Source organism: Berghia stephanieae, chromosome 5, assembly GCF_034508935.2.
Source record: "Berghia stephanieae isolate SIO BIC M18660-M18661 chromosome 5, UCSD_Bste_1.3, whole genome shotgun sequence".
Taxonomy (NCBI): Eukaryota; Metazoa; Mollusca; class Gastropoda; order Nudibranchia; family Aeolidiidae; genus Berghia; species Berghia stephanieae.
In genome coordinates, this window is record NC_088364.1 from 26,203,174 (window position 1) to 26,222,236 (window position 19,063).

The 19,063-nt window shown below is 35.9% G+C and overlaps 1 protein-coding gene across 1 annotated transcript in view; it reads left to right on the forward strand.

The window, feature by feature from the left end:
- Positions 1–19,063, forward strand: part of LOC144973905 (tuberin-like) — a 111,627-nt gene that overhangs the window by 17,232 nt on the left and 75,332 nt on the right. The window contains exons 2-5 of the mRNA XM_078916791.1: positions 9,413–9,576; positions 10,237–10,323; positions 15,836–15,946; positions 18,855–18,934. Of these exons, the coding sequence (XP_078772917.1) occupies positions 9,418–9,576; positions 10,237–10,323; positions 15,836–15,946; positions 18,855–18,934 (437 nt within the window). The 5' untranslated portion in view covers positions 9,413–9,417. The remainder of the gene's footprint in view (positions 1–9,412; positions 9,577–10,236; positions 10,324–15,835; positions 15,947–18,854; positions 18,935–19,063) is intronic.

Here is a 19,063-nt window from a genome sequence, read left to right on the forward strand (position 1 = left end):
ATTTTGAATTTGGCACTCGGGTGTGCAAAAAATAATCGTAGGCTTTCACTTTCTTTCAAACTTAAAATTACCAACTATACATTCACAACAAACAAGATGAAAGTATAAATTTTTGTTTTATTCAGACATAAAAGTTACTTAGCACATGGATTTACCAGAAACTTCTTTTTTCAACACCATGAAAAGATGAATCAAACGAAAATGATAGATAATTATTTATACATCCGGCATTGTATTGGGATATCTTTTTTTAGAACAGAAATGAAAATAAAGAAATTCTAAAATGTAAAAGTAACAAAATGATTTTCACCATAAATTTTGTAACTCATCAACAAGTGAATCACAAGTGGTTTGGAATGCATTTTGGATAAAAACAGATAGGATTGAAATACTTTTAATATCTAAATTTATCAACGATAATCATGGCACAAAATAACACCTCACTCTACAACCCTCATCATTCTATCCTGTCACAGGCACTGATACTGTACAAAGTCACGTAGCCTCAGAATCTCTACTGACAGAAATCCGATATTATGTCAAATCTGATAAAGTGTGTGTGGTTAAGTGCTAGACATTTGTAACAGAGAACAATATATTTTTGTAAAAACCAGCCTTTTCACTGGCTCCAGATCGATCAAAGTGACCAAACACACTCAATTTGAGTGACGACCATCTCACCGGAACAACTTGACATACAATAAAATTCATGCATTCAATGTGTTACTATTCCGATTTATGTTCATATTTTGATTATAATGAAGAGGGAACCCTGAACCCAGTGAAGTGGGTGGATTGATCTATTTATTTCTATTTCAAAACAAAAATATGGCGTCTTTTCACTGGATTTGTTATGTGGCAGAGGTCTCCACAAATCTAACATACCTCTTCCAAAGGAATAGATGGTAGAAAAGTATATAACAAGAAGGAATTATGACAGTTACTTGTCCAGGCCTTAAATATTTGGAATGCTATTCCTCTCTATCGCTGTCATGTAGCTGATGTGCATATGATCTGTCTATTGATTTATTTTCATAGTTCATAGCATGATGTGCTTTATTTTCTTCTTTTTTTTCCAGAGAAATACAAAAAGCCAAGGAGACCCTGTCCATACTGTGGACAGTTGCAAACAAAACTCTCAAGGCATTTGATGAGGAAACACAAAGATGAGACAGAAGTTACAGAGGCCATGAAACAGCCTGTAAAGGAAAGGGATAGAACAATGGATTATCTCAAGAAAAAGGGCATTTTTTATTCAAACACTAGAAACAATTCAATAGTTATGCGTGAGAGAGCACAAGGGTCACATGAAGTTGTTATGTGTGCTGGCTGTAAGGGGTTTTACTCTGGACGAAGGGTTTATGAACACAAAAAGAAATGTAGTACTGAGCATGCTCTGTGTACTGGGGTTGTAAAATTTTATCCCGTGGCTCCCAATGCAAGTAAAGAAATAAAGGAGAATATTCTTGACAAATTTCGGAATGATGAAGTGGGAAATTTGTGTCGATCAGACAAAGCTATAGTATTGTTAGGAACAAAATTGTGGAGTAAAAGTTCAAAGAAGGAGAGAAAAGTTATAATGAGTGATTTACGCATCTTAGGAAATTTGATTTTAAAAACTAGGAAGAGAACGAATCAACCTTCTTTCTCTGGAGAGGACGTGGTGAAGCGTTGTAACTTTAATGAAATATCGCAAACCATTTCTGAAATGACTTTGAAAGAGGATGGGACATTGAAAGCAGGCTTGAAGCTTTCAATTGGATTTATATTGAAAAAGTTAATTAATTTCTTAAAAGGGGAATATATAATGCAAAACAAAATGGAAGAATCCGCAGAGATAGATTTGTTCAAAGCTGTCCTGGATTATAATTGGGATAGTATTTTTTTTACAGCCAGAGTTCAATGTGAAGCAAAGAGAACAAATTTGAGAAAACCCAAAGAGATGCCATTAGAGAATGATATAAAGAAGCTACGGCAATTTATTACTGAAGAGATGGTCCGTATTTGTGAGGATGATTATCAATTATTTGATTCACATATGTTTGTTAGGCTTCGCAATGTCATCGTAGCTAGGCTTACAATGTTTAATGCGAGGAGAGGCGGAGAACCCGCAAGGATGTTGTTAAAAGACTGGAATGATGCAGATTCAGATGTATGGGTTGATCCCCAGCTTGTACAACATGTCACTGATCCTCTGGAAAAAGCGTTACTTGAGAAGTATAAGCTGGCCTATCAGTCTGGAAAGGGAAGCAAGATGTTGGTCCCTGTGTTGATACCCAATGACACAATTCAGCCTTTAAGGAAACTTGCACAGGAGCGTAAAGCTGTTGATATTTCAGACAACCCATTTCTTTTTCCAAATACAGGAATATCCAAAGATCATGTAAGTGGTTACATTGCCATCAAATATGTCACTTCCTTAGTAAAGGATTTAGAGAAACCCCAGTTGTTAATAGCTGATAAATTCAGGCACCGAGCTTCGACATTATTTGCCTTACTTGATGTCCCACAACACGAGAGAGATGTCTTCTATCGACATATGGGACACAGTGAATCAATCAATCAAAACATTTATCAGTGTCCACTTGCAATACGAGAAATAACAGAAGTTGGTCATTTTTTGGGTCAAATTGATAACTCAGCATCGGTCACTGGGGAAGGAAATTGTAACATTGAAACAAATGACTCTGTAGTGAATAGAGACTCAAATGCAAATTTTGGAACATCCATAGTAACAGCTGCAAATCAAGAAGAAATATTTGATGGTGAAGCAGGAGTGCCAAATCAGCTTACGTGTTCTTCAAAACAAACTGAACCCAAGAGGAATTCAAGCAAAAATCGGAGATACATGTCATGGTCAGATGAGGATACAGATAGAGTCAAGTCATATTTTAAAAACTTTGTCGAAGATGTTTCAGCACATGGTTCAAGGGGATCATTACCTAGAAAGTCTGAAATTATTCTGTTCTTAAAACACCACAGGGTATTTTCACAAAAAGGAATCCCTGAAGGTACACTAATTAGTTTGGTGAAGACAAAGATTTTTAATGAAAGAAATAAATATAGAAGGGAAAGAGCGTTTCAATCGGTGTAATGACAATCATGAATTTGATTTGTATTACATTCATTGTATTGTATAGTGTTATTGACATATTTTGGGGGTTTACAAAAACGTTTTATCTTTATATAGTACAATCTGTTCATCATTGCAATATCCTTTTTTATATTATATGAACATTCATTTGCTCAGCTTGAGAGACAAATGCTTTGTAGAACCATAGCTGCCAACCGTTCTGTTAAAAACGGATTTGTTCCGTATTTGACTTCCTGAGTCCGTAAGTGCTTATTTTTAGTTCAAAATCCGTATTTTGTAATTTTTGACTAATTTGTGGTAAAAAAGCCATGTGAGCCTAATGAATTATTATTATTGATCCATTATTATTACTATTACTACTACTACTATTGTTGTTATTATTATTATCATTATTATTGGTGTCCAGTGAGAGCATAATCTCCATTTGTGTAGCTCTTTAATTTGAATTATGCCTCTAACATAAATGATTTTCAACAATTAAAAAAGTTCCATTCGTTTATATGACGCCTGTATTTTACTCAAACCTTTCATAATGTATTGGAGATTTGCATAGGATATGGATGTTAGCCTCGATATACTTTGAATATTCTAAGACAGTATTGATACTTTCACTATTTGTTACAAATATTATTTTAATTAAGAATAAAATTAAATCCACCTTTTTGATTGGAAGGTATTCAATAAGAAAATCAATTGCTTATATTGATTAAAGATGACAATGATTATTTCCCTTTATTAATTTATGAAATATATAAATTTAATCCCTTTAAAAACATCTTCATCTGATTTTAATTTTTTTTTTTTCAAGCAAGCTTTTGTAACGGTTTAGGTTCAAGAAAAATAAGTATACTCCATTTTTAGGTGTGTTTATCTTGTCAAAGTAAAGAAGTAGGAATTCTCTAATATTTAGAGGTGCATTTTACTATAACTACTATTATAGTATACTACTTAAAGACCATTATGTTGCATGAAAGAAAACATATATGCAATCGTCTACTTTTTATCTGAACTCACCTAATTTTTACCCCAAAACGCCCTCTCAAGTGATGTACCAGGTTGGTAGTTATGCATTTCTAACCATCTTAAGTTATTTCATTTATTTTACAATCGTGCTTCTTGTGTATTGGTCCTTATCAAAGTTGAGGCAGTTGAATTCTTTCTTTATATTGTCTGTTCTGAATTTTGATCTCATTGTGGAAAGCTCCCATAGCGGGCAGGGAGGTACACACTGTGTCTTCTATCCCCTTATATCTGTTTTCCAACATGCTTTCAGTCTTTGTCTTGGAATGAGATTACTTGTTTTTTTCCTGGCCCTCGCCGGAGTCCTAGCTGGGAGGGAAGCAGTCAAATGCATATTTATTGTTTTGGGAGATGATATTTTTTTCCTTGTAAATCATCTCTCTGTTATGTATTATTACTATATTTGTTATTTTTTAATGTATAATGTAAGCATTTGAGTGTGTTCCTCTTTGTTGGATTTTGTTCTTGTGTCCGGATAAGACTTATAGGTGATCTCAAACTTAGTACATTGGTGATACGCTCTTGGAATCTACATCTGATCCCTATTTGTTCCAGTTCCCCTATGTCTTACTTTCTCTTGGATGCTTCAACTGTAATTCTAGAACTTTTTACTATCCAATTTTCTTCCTTTTTACTGGCGCTGATATAACCTAAATGTGTTGCAAGCGCCGTAAAACCCTTAAAAACAAAACAACAATCATTGTGGAAAGTGTCATTTTAACGATTCAAATGTGCTGGTACTAAACCCGATAATTGAGCAACATTTGGACTAGCCTCTGTCATCTCAAACTTGTTAGTGTTAGTAATAGTAATTAAAAAGGCTGACTTTTATATGTTGCGATTCGATGAAGGGGGGGGGGGGGGGGGGGGGGGGGGGCTTCGGCACACATCGCCCCTCATCCCGGGCAAAATGAGCGTTCCTTATTTTATTTTTGAAAAGTTGGCAGCTATGTAGAACTATCTGAAAGAATCAGATATGGCAGAATAAAAAGTCTTTCTACTAACCCTAACTTAATTGGCCAATGTAGCTTTATGTTCAGCATTTTCTAGATACCTAATGTAAAATTTCACTATTCTTTTTATGATAGTTTTAAGAGTTGCAATCTTTAGAGGTGACTGTCAAGAAATGACACCTCTGTGCATTTAATTTCATTCTTTCTTTATCCCCTCATCCTTAATCAGAATAATAATAATTAATAATGAAAAAAAATGCAGCAACGACAGCTTAGAACGGCATAAAGTGCTTAAGAATTATTTTTTTTGCATTAAACTTTATTCAAACGATTTTCAACACTTTTGCTTCACAGTTTATGCTTTTTAACAAATGCAATTAAGCAACTTACCAGCAACAACATATTGGTTTGTTATCATTTGAGGGTTTTATCAGTAAAACTGTTTCTATCCTTTTATGTTGCACTGTACACATAGCAAACTTCATGCTTTTATTTGGTGACCAAAGACTTATGTGATACAGTGGATGAATGTTTGTGATGGCTTTTGGAACTGAAATAAACCTGCAATATGATTTGTAGACTTCTATCGTTATGTATCATTTTTCGGTCAAATGTAAATGTAATTTTACACGAGCTTGATGTATCATAAAACCCACAATGAGCTCAACGTGCAGCTGGTAGTAGATTTATATGGACACGAACAACGTTGTTACAATTCAGTAACGTACTCCAATTAACACAAGTGAGACTGTAAATGAGACTTTTACAATGACTCTGCATCGCCACAAATATGGATTCGAACCCTGGCAACTCGGGCGTCAGACGAACTGTCTACCACGAAACCAAAGCAAGCATTGTGCAAGTTAAAGTGAATGAGATGTTGATTGAAGCCGTTCATTGTGTCCATCAGATCTGCTGTCCTATCCATCCAACTCCATTCACTCACTGGGTGGGGTTCCCGACTTCCCATAATGGGCAGGGACGTACTCGTTGCGTCTTCTATCCCCCTATGTCTGTTTTCCAACTTGTTTTCTGTCTTTGTCTCGGGATGGGATGGGATTACTTGGTTTTGTCCAGGACCTGGCTGGGAGGGAAACAGTCAAATGTATAGTTCGAGTTTTGGGAGATTATATTTTTCCCTTGTAAATCATCTGTCTGTTATGCTCTTTATTGTTTTGTTTACATATTATTTATGCTTTGTAAACATTTGAGTGTATCCCTCTTTGTTGGGACCTGTGCTTGTGTCTGAATGAGACGTTTAGGTGATCTCAAACTAAGTACTTTGATAGTGGGCTCTTGGAATCTACTGTTTCCTATTTGAAACAAATCCCCTTTGCCTTACTTTTTCTTGGGTGCTCTAATTGTAGTTCCAGAACTTTTTACTATCCCATTTTCTTCCTTTTTACTGGCGCTGATATGACCTTAATGTGTTGCAAGCGCCGTAAAACCCTTAAAAACAAAACAAAACAAACCAAGTCCATTCAGTGGTATACAACAACAACAAATAAACTCCTCTGCCTGGTCCCTTCTATCTCTGATCTTAACCTGGGTCGTCAGGTTTCTAAAGGGGTCGGGGACTGCAAAAACAATGGCGCACGGAGCAACTGGGAATATTTTTTGCCGTGTTTGAGTCCCAGGTTATTTCCCTGAGCGCCCCTTCTGAGGGATGGACCTTCCCAGGAGTTAGTAAATGCGTTGCTCGGCCACTTCACTCTACGCACACTGGGATAAGCTTCGACACTATGGCCATGAAGCTCTTAATCTTAAGGACTTACTTTATTTTAGACAATTTGGTGGTAGCTCACTTGAAAATGCACTCTTAGGTATACACATATATAAACATATACTGGGCTCCCTAAAAGGGTTTTTTAATGTGGTCTCCCTAAAAACATGTTTTTACCAAATGTCTCCTTAAAGCTACAGAAACACTTAGTAAAACATTAGGGGGACCGAGTAATTTTCTATATATCATTGTGATCATCAAGCATCAGAATTGTGTTCATAAATCATTGTAGGGAATCAAACTATACTCATTTGAACAAAGATTGAACAGTTTAATCAATTTGAACAAGACATATGCTTGGTCCTCCAATTGGTGCATTTCACAGTGGTCACCTTAATAGTGGATTGATACTTATATATATATATATATATATATATATATATATATATATATATATATATATATAGCTATATATATATAGCTTTAAGGCATTCTTATTGATAGTTCTGGAGATAGAGTGAAATAAAAAAAAAACTGTATGTGTTATCCAGTTTTTGTGGCATTTAAGTCCCCGTTCTGATAAAGTGGGTGGTTTGTTAATGAATGAATGGCAAGTTAACCCTCGGTTTAAGTCCATCACAATCATAATCCTAGCCCATCCTATTAAATTTCAGTTTAACCCTCTAAACGTCCTACTAAAAAAATATGGCACACTCAAAATATAATTTAAAATCCAGATTCATTTTGAATTTGGCACTCGGGTGTGCAAAAAATAATCGTAGGCTTTCACTTTCTTTCAAACTTAAAATTACCAACTATACATTCACAACAAACAAGATGAAAGTATAAATTTTTGTTTTATTCAGACATAAAAGTTACTTAGCACATGGATTTACCAGAAACTTCTTTTTTCAACACCATGAAAAAGATGAATCAAACGAAAATGATAGATAATTATTTATACATCCGGCATTGTATTGGGATATCTTTTTTTAGAACAGAAATGAAAATAAAGAAATTCTAAAATGTAAAAGTAACAAAATGATTTTCACCATAAATTTTGTAACTCATCAACAAGTGAATCAACAAGTGGTTTGGAATGCATTTTGGATAAAACAGATAGGATTGAAATACTTTTAATATCTAAATTTATCAACGATAATCATGGCACAAAATAACACCTCACTCTACAACCCTCATCATTCATCCTGTCACAGGCACTGATACTGTACAAAGTCACGTAGCCTCAGAATCTCTACTGACAGAAATCCCGATATTATGTCAAATCTGATAAAGTGTGTGTGGTTAAGTGCTAGACATTTGTAACAGAGAACAATATATTTTTGTAAAAACCAGCCTTTTCACTGGCTCCAGATCGATCAAAGTGACCAAACACACTCAATTTGAGTGACGACCATCTCACCGGAACAACTTGACATACAATAAAATTCATGCATTCAAAGATTCTTTTATAGGCCTATAAATGTTTTACTAATGTAGGTCCTTACACGACCTTATTGAAGTCTATACACCTCGTCGTGTTTTAAGATCATCAGAATCTCTTTAAATGAAAGAAATAAACTGCATTAATAATTTTAACCAAAAAGCTTTTAACTCTACAGCTCCACGTCTGTGGCACTCTCCCAGTTTAGAACAAAAAAAGCTCATAGTGTTCTAACATTTAAGAAGCACCTTAAGACTGAATTATTTTACAGGGCATTTTATGATTGATTGATCGATTTAAAATTTAAAAAAAATATATATATTTATATGTGTGGGCCTATGTATGTCTGTGTGTGTTTGTGTAATTGTGTGTGTGTGTGGGTTTGAGATAATTGTAAAGTGCTGCAGAACACTTTTAATTGGATGCTTAGGTGCTATAGAAATATATTGTTGTTATTATTATTATTATTATTATTATTATTATTATTATTATTATTATTATTATTATTATTATTATTAATATTAAACACCAACAATGGCTGTCACATTCAACAACTCTCTCCGCCCTCGAATACAAATACTCAGAATTGAATCGACTTCGAGTAACATTCAGACTCAATTGTTTCAACGTAACCTTATATCTTTTTCTATGTCATTAGATTTGAGTCTGGTTTTGTTTCTAAGATCAACTTGTTTGCAATAAGCCTACCTGGTACAGAAACATACATGTTTTGAAAATACAATTATTTTTTACTCCTTGATTCAACTCTATCCACCATTTACTGTTTAGTATTGAAGACAGTCATGCACAATATTTTGCAACATTATTTTAAACCACAGTAGACGATGTAATGTGACCATTTTCAGAATTTGTTATCTGATTAAAAAAGTTTGATTGCCACCTTTCATTTCTTGAAGAAGAACTTGAGTAAGTACGATCATGACACTGGTCAATTGCCATGCACTCTCCACCAGATCTAATGAAGGCCGAAGGCCCAGTTACTCAATCTGCTGGTTGGACAGATAAATCAAGACAGATTCTGCATTTATGTAATCTTGAATTAGGTTTTTTTTTATGTCACTAGGGTGCTTTACTAACTGTTATCAAAAGGACAATATGTTGAAAATCTAGATATTTGAAAATTGTTTAATATGGATTTACTCCTTATTTTTCCACAGTGACCATGACAGACAGTGGAAAACATCCCCAAAAGGGTGATGAAAACATTAGTAAAGTCAAGGACAAATTGCAGCGATTCTTTGGACGGGGAAAGTCTCAAGTTCCTCTTACTATTTCTAAGACAACCACTCAAGAGGTTATTTTAACACCTGAAATACTGAAGGTGTGTTTTGCTGTTAAATATATTTAGTGGTTATTCAACGCCATTAAGCCCATGGAGCTGGAGTTCATCTCAGTTTCTATAGTGTGAAATGGACAATACTTGATATCCTTTTGATAGGACGCTAGTCTCTCACAAAGTACTTTCCACCAGATCTCACTGACCCAGCTACCCAATAACTGCTGGATGGACAGGGGATGTCAGAAAAAAATCTGGACTGCACCAGGGATTGATCACGGTCCTTTTGCATGTGATGCAAGCTATCGGGACCCCCTATTATATGTAATATATATCCAGATTTTTGTTATCAAATTTGTATTTACTTCAAATTAAAATTTTCAAATAAGATTTCATAGAAAAATTGTGGAAAATCGTGGGTTGAATATAAAATGGAGCTACACCAAATATCTATTTTATAGCATTTTCAAATTAGAATTTTAATATTGATTGAATTTAGTTATATAAGGCTGATGCAGATTTTTTTCTTGAAAGTAAGATTTAGTTCTGTTTCCTTTGACATTTATGTACCACTTTGTAAGTACTTTGAGCGGAATGATATGACATGTAAGGGGGTAGTGTGGAAGGGTAAGATGATGACCTCGATGTGGGAGGTCTAACCTGTATCGGTTATTTTGTTTCATTGTTTCATTCATTTTTTAAAAGGAAATTGGACCAGAAAGCCCGGCCAACAACCGCCTGAAAACTATAGGACATCTGTGTGATGATGTACGACTCAGACGTCTGGAGAATGTAAGCATGAATGCTTTGGAATTTGTTTGCATATTCCTTGTTCTTTCCTCTGCCCTCCTCATAAACTAAAATTTTTAGTTGCATGTATGAATACAAACCGCTGTCCAACTCAATAAAAGTCCTCAATGAGGATTATAGATGCCAAGGATGATTCATTTATTAGGATTTTTTTTTTTAATTACAGGTTCAGAAGTCACTCTATTTTCCCTTCATATTCTCTAAATTAATCCAAGTAAATCATGCATCTCGAATTAAGTACAGGTGGAAGTTAGGCATTGGAGATAACAGTCCTTAAATAATGGCCAGTACAGGGTCGTGCTCACAACCTCTTGGTGTTTGTGAATATATATGTGGAGGATGGTGGTAGAGTATCTCTTGATTGTGGTTTATTGACAGTTTAGCTTTGCTCTTCACCTTTTTTGTGGAAAGTTTATGACCTTTCAACCCACAGACAAAACCACAAATCCTTTAGCTAACAACTAATTTGAGTGAGGACAGTTGGTTTGAATCAGAACAAAGCAAGCCTTTCAACTCCATGTGTGTAATTTGTAGAAACTTCTTTTGTTGCATGTATATATATACTTGTAATACTAATATACACATGAACAAAAGGAGAGGGTCATTGACTTTTACTGCAATTTATTTTACCCTTTGCAATCTGTGATGCAAAGCGAGGCGAATGAAGACCTGTTGGGCTTGTGTTTCAGAGGGATAATCTGCAATATCATGTACAGTTGAGAATGGATATATCGACATCATCAGGACCACAGTAAAATGTCGATAAAAGCATGATGTCGATATATCAGTCATTTAAAAAAAATTAAAGAGAAACAAATGAGAAAATGCCGGAAAATAACAAGGGAAGTCAATTGTGATGGTATGGTGACCTTTAAAAGGGCCGATTTTGAAATTCATGACGGTTCACTTTATATGACTTTAATAGTCTAATATTGTGGTCGGTTTCTAAAGGCCAAGAATAAATTTATGGATCCTTTCCTCAGCACTGGCAAGAACCTCAAATAAGGAAGCGCCCTCATGAAGTTTGCTGTGAAAAACGGTGGAGGGTCTTGATAGCTTCTATAGTGGCATGGCCTGAAACTGGTCCCAACAGTACCTTATCCTCATATGACTCCACATCAGTTTAAAAAAATTAACTATTGTCGAGTGGTGTCGAAACTGATTACCAGTAATAGTGGCATTGACCATGCCAATAATATCAAGACCCATACGCTGAGCATTGGCACTGCATTTCAAAGAAATTGAGAAATAGTTTTGTGAATTTTTCATATTTACAATTTTAAATTTCCTATTTTGGGGGTGGTTAGAGGTCTTTCTCAATAACTCGGTTCCAGACTGGGCAGCGGGTGTTGTAGGGAGCATTTCTCGTTAGGCTATTTGTTGACAGCCATATATTATTGATATTGGGAATTCCCATTACTGGTATCAGAATGCAGGGCCCGGGACTAGGCTTGACCAATGACATCATGATTCTGATCTATGAGATTCAAGGGTGTTATTGGACAATAATCTTGGTTTTTCTTTAACTGTTAATTTACAGGATTTCTCTGCATTTTCATTGACTGTGTGTTTTACTTCACTGCAGGATTTCTTGACCATTTAAATATTTTAGACAAATTATTGCCGGTATCAATGGTTCACATGTCGATATAACCATCATGATCATGTGATAAAATTGTTGTCGATATAGGCAATAAATATTTACTAATATTATATAGCGAAAAAAATGGGACTTTGATGTGATGTCAATATCTGTGTGATGTCGATATAACTGTTATCGATATATTCACTCTACACTGTATTGAAAAACGTGTAAAAACTCTTTAATTATTTTTCAGTTTTTATCCTATAGAAGATGGGCTTTTATTCCGCAACTTTACATGTTAAGGTAATAACACTGCCCATTGTCTTATCGATTGCTTGCTTCACTTGATTTGAGGAGTTACAAGGGCTCTTCAGAAATAACCGAAAAATGCCCATTGCTCAGCAACCAGTGGAGATTTTTTAATTCTGTAAACGACATGATATTCCTTATTTCCTTACGGATATTCCCAGAAATTATGAAGTGCATCATTTTGCACAATGAATTTCTAGACGATTTTAAAGATGGCGGCCCACCTTGAAACTTGGTCAAAGGAGGAAATCAGAACTGTCATACGTTTTTTGAACGCCAAAAGTCTGAATCTTACCGAAATTCATAAAGAACTTCAGAGTGTATATGGTGAGCATGTTATAAGCCGTACACAAGTCTATCACTGGTGTAATTTGTTTGAAGCCGGCCATTCCGACTTGACAGACAGGGAAGGGAGAGGGCGTTCGATAACTGCGAACGTCAGAAGACAATGTGAAGCGAGTTGATGAGCTTATTCGTCAAGACAGGAGGTTGAAACTTCATGAAATCGCAAGCAGTCTTGAAATTTCGGAAACTTCTGCCCATAGAATTGTATTTGATGAACTTGGCTACAGAAAAGTCAGCGCAAGATGGGTTCCTAAGCAATTGACAGACAATCATAAAGAACAAAGATTCGACATCTGCAGGGAACTTTTGAGAAGAAGTAGAGCTCACGCAGGGTTCACGGGCATACTGCCAACGCCGGCGGAGATTTTCTAGGGTACGATGTGACTTTTCTTGACAGCATAGTCACCGGTGATGAGACTTGGTTGCACCATTGCACCCCAGAAACAAAGCAAGATTCGATGACATGGAAACATCCATCCTCACCTGTCGCGAAGAAATTCAAAGTCATGCAGTCAGCAAAGAAAATAGTGGGAACTTTTCTGGGACAGTCGTGGTGTTATTCTGTTCGAAACCTTACAACCTGGAGAAACAATCAATGCTGCAAGGTACTGCCAAACTCTTGACAAGCTTAGGGAGGCAATTCACAGAAAGCGCCCAGGGCAGTTGACCAACAGGGTCATTTTGCAACACGACAACGCTACACCCCACACAGCACGAGTGACGCAAGGTTGGCTAGAGAAATATGGATGGGAGATTTTGCCACACCCACCACACAGTCCAGACCTCGCACCATCTGATTATCACCTCTTTGGGCCACTGAAACATGAGCTGGCAGGAAAGCGCTTTGATGTCGATGAAGAGCTTGTTGACCATGTGCGGAAATGGCTACAAAACCTTGACGGAAATTTCTTCCGAGAGGGTATCTATTCCATGGTGCGGCGTTGGCAGAAGTGTGTCGACAGACTTGGCTGTTACGTAGAGAAATGAAGGACGAGTCAAGGTATGAACACGTGCAAGAATTTTGTTGATAGCATAAAAAACGCGGATTTTACAGGCATTTTTCGGTTAATTATGAAAGAGCCCTCGTATGCCTTGTAAAATACCCCTGAAATTAAGTGAAACATCAATACCCTTCATTGCCTGTAGAGAGTGACTCGTTCAGACCTGAAAGGATTGGGGTTACGTATTTAAACTGCCTTACAGGTGGTGTGTGGAAAATGCGATAACTGGTTAAATTACATTACTTCCAATTATCAGCAAAGCATTCACCAGTCGTTTTGAATAGAATTACCCCACACATTGACAAAATCATCAGAAAGAGCAAGCAGGCTTCAGAAAAGGGAAGTCCTGCAAAGACTAGATATTCACCTTAAGACAAATCTTTGAACAAAGCATAAAAAGGAATATTGCCCTGGCCACCATTTTTGTAGATTTTGAACAACATTCAACATTACAAAGACATTCTCTTTGGAAAATTTAAAGACATCACAGCATCCCAGGAAAGATAGTCAATATAATCAAATTGCAACTTCCAATGGTAGGTAGTATCTGATAACAACCTGACTGAAATTTCCCTATAAGGGCAGGGGTCAAACAAGTATGTGTACACTTGCCACTACTGTTTATCTTAGCCCTAGATTGGATCATGAAAAGACACCAGATAGTAACACTTATTTCCTTCACTGAAGACTTGGATTACGCAGATGACATTGCATTCCTGTCCGGTAGTGGGAAAAGTAAACAGGTTGATTGAACACCCAAGATTGACCTGAGAATATACTTAAAGAAAACAAAAGTTGTGAAAACAGTAAATGCATCAGGGACCTCAACATTGGATATTAAGAGAATTGGACTTAATTTATTTAGAATCGAGAATAACAAATGATAGAAATTCAAAGGAAAACACAGAATAAGCAAGGCAAATCAAGGGCTTACAATGATGATGATCTTGGCTACGCAGTCTCAAGGACACTTGCTGTGAATTGTGCAGTTGTTAGCATTCCTTTGCTTGTTGGATCCCTTTTGTAATATTTATCCATGTGTCCCTGTCTTGTGCCAATGTTTTGAGAGTGAGTAGATCATGTTCCGTCTTTCGTTTTGATGGAATAGTTGTTTGGAGCTTAAATTCTTCTGGTGCTGATTGGAGCAGACGAGGATATGTCTGCAGGTCAGTATTTAGTGTTGTTGGTAGAGACATTGGTGTCGTCCGCTGTATTTCTTCCCGGCTTTGAAGTATTCCTTCATTGCTGTGGGCTGATATATCTCTTCGGAGAATGTGGCCAAGAAGTTTCCATCTTTGTTGTTTTATTCTGTCACTGACAGGGCACACTCTGCAATGGTCGTTTAGATCTTGGTTGCTGATCTTGTCTTCCCATATCACACCTATTACTTGACAGAGTTTCCAATACTGAAGGGAATTTGGAAATAAAAGATAACTGCAGTCTAAAATTAAATTGATACTGTTCAAGAGTTATCTCCTTTCAATCTTCTTGTATGGCAGTGAATGTTAGAAAGTAACAATCAAATATACCAATCAATTGAAATAATTTCAAAACAAATGTTTCCTTTAGGATTATTTCGCCCCTACAAAATTAGAAATGAAATAGAGAAAAAGACAGTGGGTGTAGTTACAACTATAAAGAGATGCAATGGAGATGGCTGGGAAATGTTGCCAGAATGAAGGCAACTGCTTTGCCAAAAACGACACCCTGTTTGGTGTATGATGGCAAAAGACAAAGAGGTAGACCCAAAGAAACCTGGAGACAATCCATAGATATAGAGTTGGAAGAGGTTGGCTTAACCTGTAATAGTATCGGTGCCACAAACAAAAGTGGAAGTCCTTAGTAGATGCCTTATGCATCCTATGGCTCGACAAGGATTAAGTAAGTGGTGTGTTACAGGTTCTTTTGAGTGTTGATATAAGGGACAGGAAGAGGGGTTGTCCACCTTGAGTTTACTCAGATAGCTGCTGAGTGCTGTGTGTTGAGTTTATATTTGATGTATGAATGTAAAGTTATATAGCATTATGGAGCCATCAATCTATATCTATTTTGAATCTTCTACACATTAACATGTCCTTCAATAGTGCACTATAAAAAGAACCCTTTTTTTTACATTTTGATTGAAAATCTTTTACTTCAATTATCAATCGATTAAGATGACCCCAGCTTATCATGAAATCTTAAATCTGAGACTTCAAATTATCTTGCTTTGTAATAAACATAACTTATTGTATCATAATCATTATTTCACCAGAATGCTGTAGAAGCTATTTGGGGCCAGATCAGTGATTTGTTGCATCCAAATGTTGCCACAGAGAATAGACATTTGGCCCTTCACTTTCTACAATGTTTATTACAAGGACAGGTACGTTATTACGTTTCACTCAAAGAGATACATAAATTTATGAATTAAGATTCACACATCAGAGCTATGAAGGTCCATGAGCTTGATTTTTAAAAAATTTAAATTTTTATTTTATCTGTGTCATTAACTATTCACTAACAATTACACATCCACTTTTGGTTAGACTATTAGTCTTTTGCAAAGTACATTCCACCAAATCTTACAAACTGAGCTGCCCGGTCACTACTGGGTGGACACAGAGGTCAGAAATAAAAGCTTGATCCCATTGCCAGAGAGGCAAATGCTGTCCCAGTTGTGCTCTCAGGAGCTCCATCATATATTAATCATATTTATGATAAAAGTCATATTTACATTGCCTTTACAGGAAACCTCATAATTGTGACAAAACTAGCTCAAGTAATATATATTTTGGTAAGGTAGTCTGATTACAGGTTACACACTTTCTAATGTGAATTAACTGAGTTTTATACCTTATGGTACAGTCAAAGACGGATGAATCAACTTTGTCAGGACAGCGATAAAATGTCACTATACCAGTCCTTTAAAAAATGGAGGGGGAAAAATTTTTAATTCAAGATAACAGTGAGGGAAGTCAAATCTGGATGATATGAAAGGGTCACTTTTGAAATTTTGAATGTTTCACTTAATTTTAACTTTATGAAGTTATTGTGGTGTCTTTCTGATGGTCAGGAATCATCTTATAGACCCTGTTCTTTGCACTGGCAATGACTTCAAATATGGACAGTTTCCTCAGGATATTGTTGTGCAATGTGCAAAGCAGCATAAGGTTTTAATCATCAATGATGATAATCTTCCGCAGATCCACGGAATTCCGGGATTTTAGGATTTTCTGAGAAATTTTCTGCTGTTTTGTTGCTGTGTTAAACATTTTCCTCTGATAAAAGCTCCGGTCGTTCAGATTGGCGAAAAAATGACCATCATATCTTGTAAAGTATTTTGACATCTGTGCTAAGTTGCGTGAATTTTGGTGATGCTTACATTTTTTTGACAGATTGGTGTCAAATGATAAAAGTGACACAAGACTAGTGCTGGTCTTGGATGAGTTGCTGATCGAGAGAGGGGGAGGGGGTAGGATGGGGCAAATGGGTCTAGATTTTTTTTTTCTAAGTAGCTGTAGCATTATAGTACAGTTGGCAAGCTTATGTTAAAGGCGCAGTTTTAAAACAAATCACAACTTGCTAATTAAAAGAAATCTCAATTCATATACTGTCCAAGCAAAGTAGTCTCTCTCTCACACTCTCTCTTTCTTTCTCTCTTTTTCTCTCTCTCCCTCTCTCTCTGTCTCTCCCTCTCTCTCTCTCTCTCTCTCTCTCTCTCTCTCTCTCTCTCTCTCTCTCTCTCTCTCTCTCTCTCTCTCTCTCTCTCTCTCTCCCTCTCTCTCGTTCCCTTATCCATATTTATCTCTCAACCACCTTTCTCTCTTCATGTAATGTTTCATAGAAGTCATCTGGGTATAGGGAGATTATATTGATATATTGCAATGAGCAAGGGTGATCATCTTAGTTTACTCTTTTCACCTTTGTTAGATAGACAATGTTGTACAATTTATTAAGGGGTAATGAGTCTTATTTATAAGCTGCATGACCATTAGGTTGCAGTAACAAAGATATAACAGTAGACCGCTCTTTAAAGTAATAACAAATACTTTTTAGTCCTTTGACCAAAGGTTTATCAAAATCCTTTGAAGGGGATGGTACTTTTTACTATCCCATTTTCTTCCTTTTTACTGGAGCTGATATAACCGAAATGTGTTGGAAGAGCTGTTAAACCCTTAAAAACAAAACAAAAACAAACAAGGAAAGCCAATTCATTGAATGTTTTTAAAAATAAGTTATACTCTAATGATAAGAATACACTGTACTAGTAGTAATATATTATATTTTTTATTACCTAATTATGGAATTTTGTGTTATATTGAGTTTGACCGATTCATTTTCTTCCTTTTTAACAACTTGCTATTATCATCACTGTTTAATAGCTGCTATAGTGGCATGGCTAGGAACTGGTTCCCGATGGTGCAGTATGCGCCTCATCTGACTCTGTAATCAGGCATTCTCATCATATCAGTAACACTGATGTCGACTGAAACTTCATCTCTGACTTCAAGATTCAATGACAATTCAAGAGATGTCTTTGGATTCGCATTTTTCACTGGTTGTTATTTTACTTCACAGTGGGGTTATTTCTGCACTTTCATTGCTGTTGTATTTTTCCTCTCAACAGAATATTATAAGCCAATAATGAATTGTATTTTTGTTTATTTTTTAACTGATTTTTGTGGATATTGAGATTGATAGATCGTCATGTCATTTATAACCGCATCTGGTCAAATTTATGTCAATCTATGAGATCTTTTTTACTAATATTATATAGAAGAAGAAAAAACCCAAACAATGTGACTTTGATGTTATGTCGATATAAGTGTGATGTCACTATAATAGTTGTTGGTATTTGCGCTCTGCACTATATTTCATTGCTAGTAATTTTCAATATTGAGGGGGAAATGAGCATGTTGTCTTTACAAACGATATATTATTAGTCTCTATCTTAAACTAGTGTTCATTGAGAAATTTGATTCTGAACTCAGATTTTGACTTCACTACAAAAAAATGTTTTTTGAAGGAGCCGCGCCCCCAACTGTCTTCATTTTTCTCTGGAACTGAGCATGTTGATTTTTGTTGTCAGGGGGGATATTCATTTATTTTTAGATGAATGAATGAGAACTGGAAAATTGATTTTTATTTAAAAGTCATTTTCTTTTTCTTTTCTGACATTTCCTTTTCATTTATGAAGACAAGGAGGGATAAGATGAAGTGAAAAAGGAAGTCCTATCTAAAGATGACATTAGAAGTAAACAGTGAATGTTGAAAATGTTTTCCATCCACAGTTGCAGTTCATGACGATCATGAGAGCTCATTTCTTTAGAGTGATTCAAAACCTGACTGAACCAAATGATTTGAAATACAGGTAAAGTCGAGGCTTATCTTTATTCCTCCCATTCCTCTTCCTCCTCCTCCTCCTTCTCCTCCTCTGCCTTCTCCTCCTCCACCTCCTCCTTCTTGTTGTTCTTCTTGTTTTTCTTGTTCTTCTTGTTGT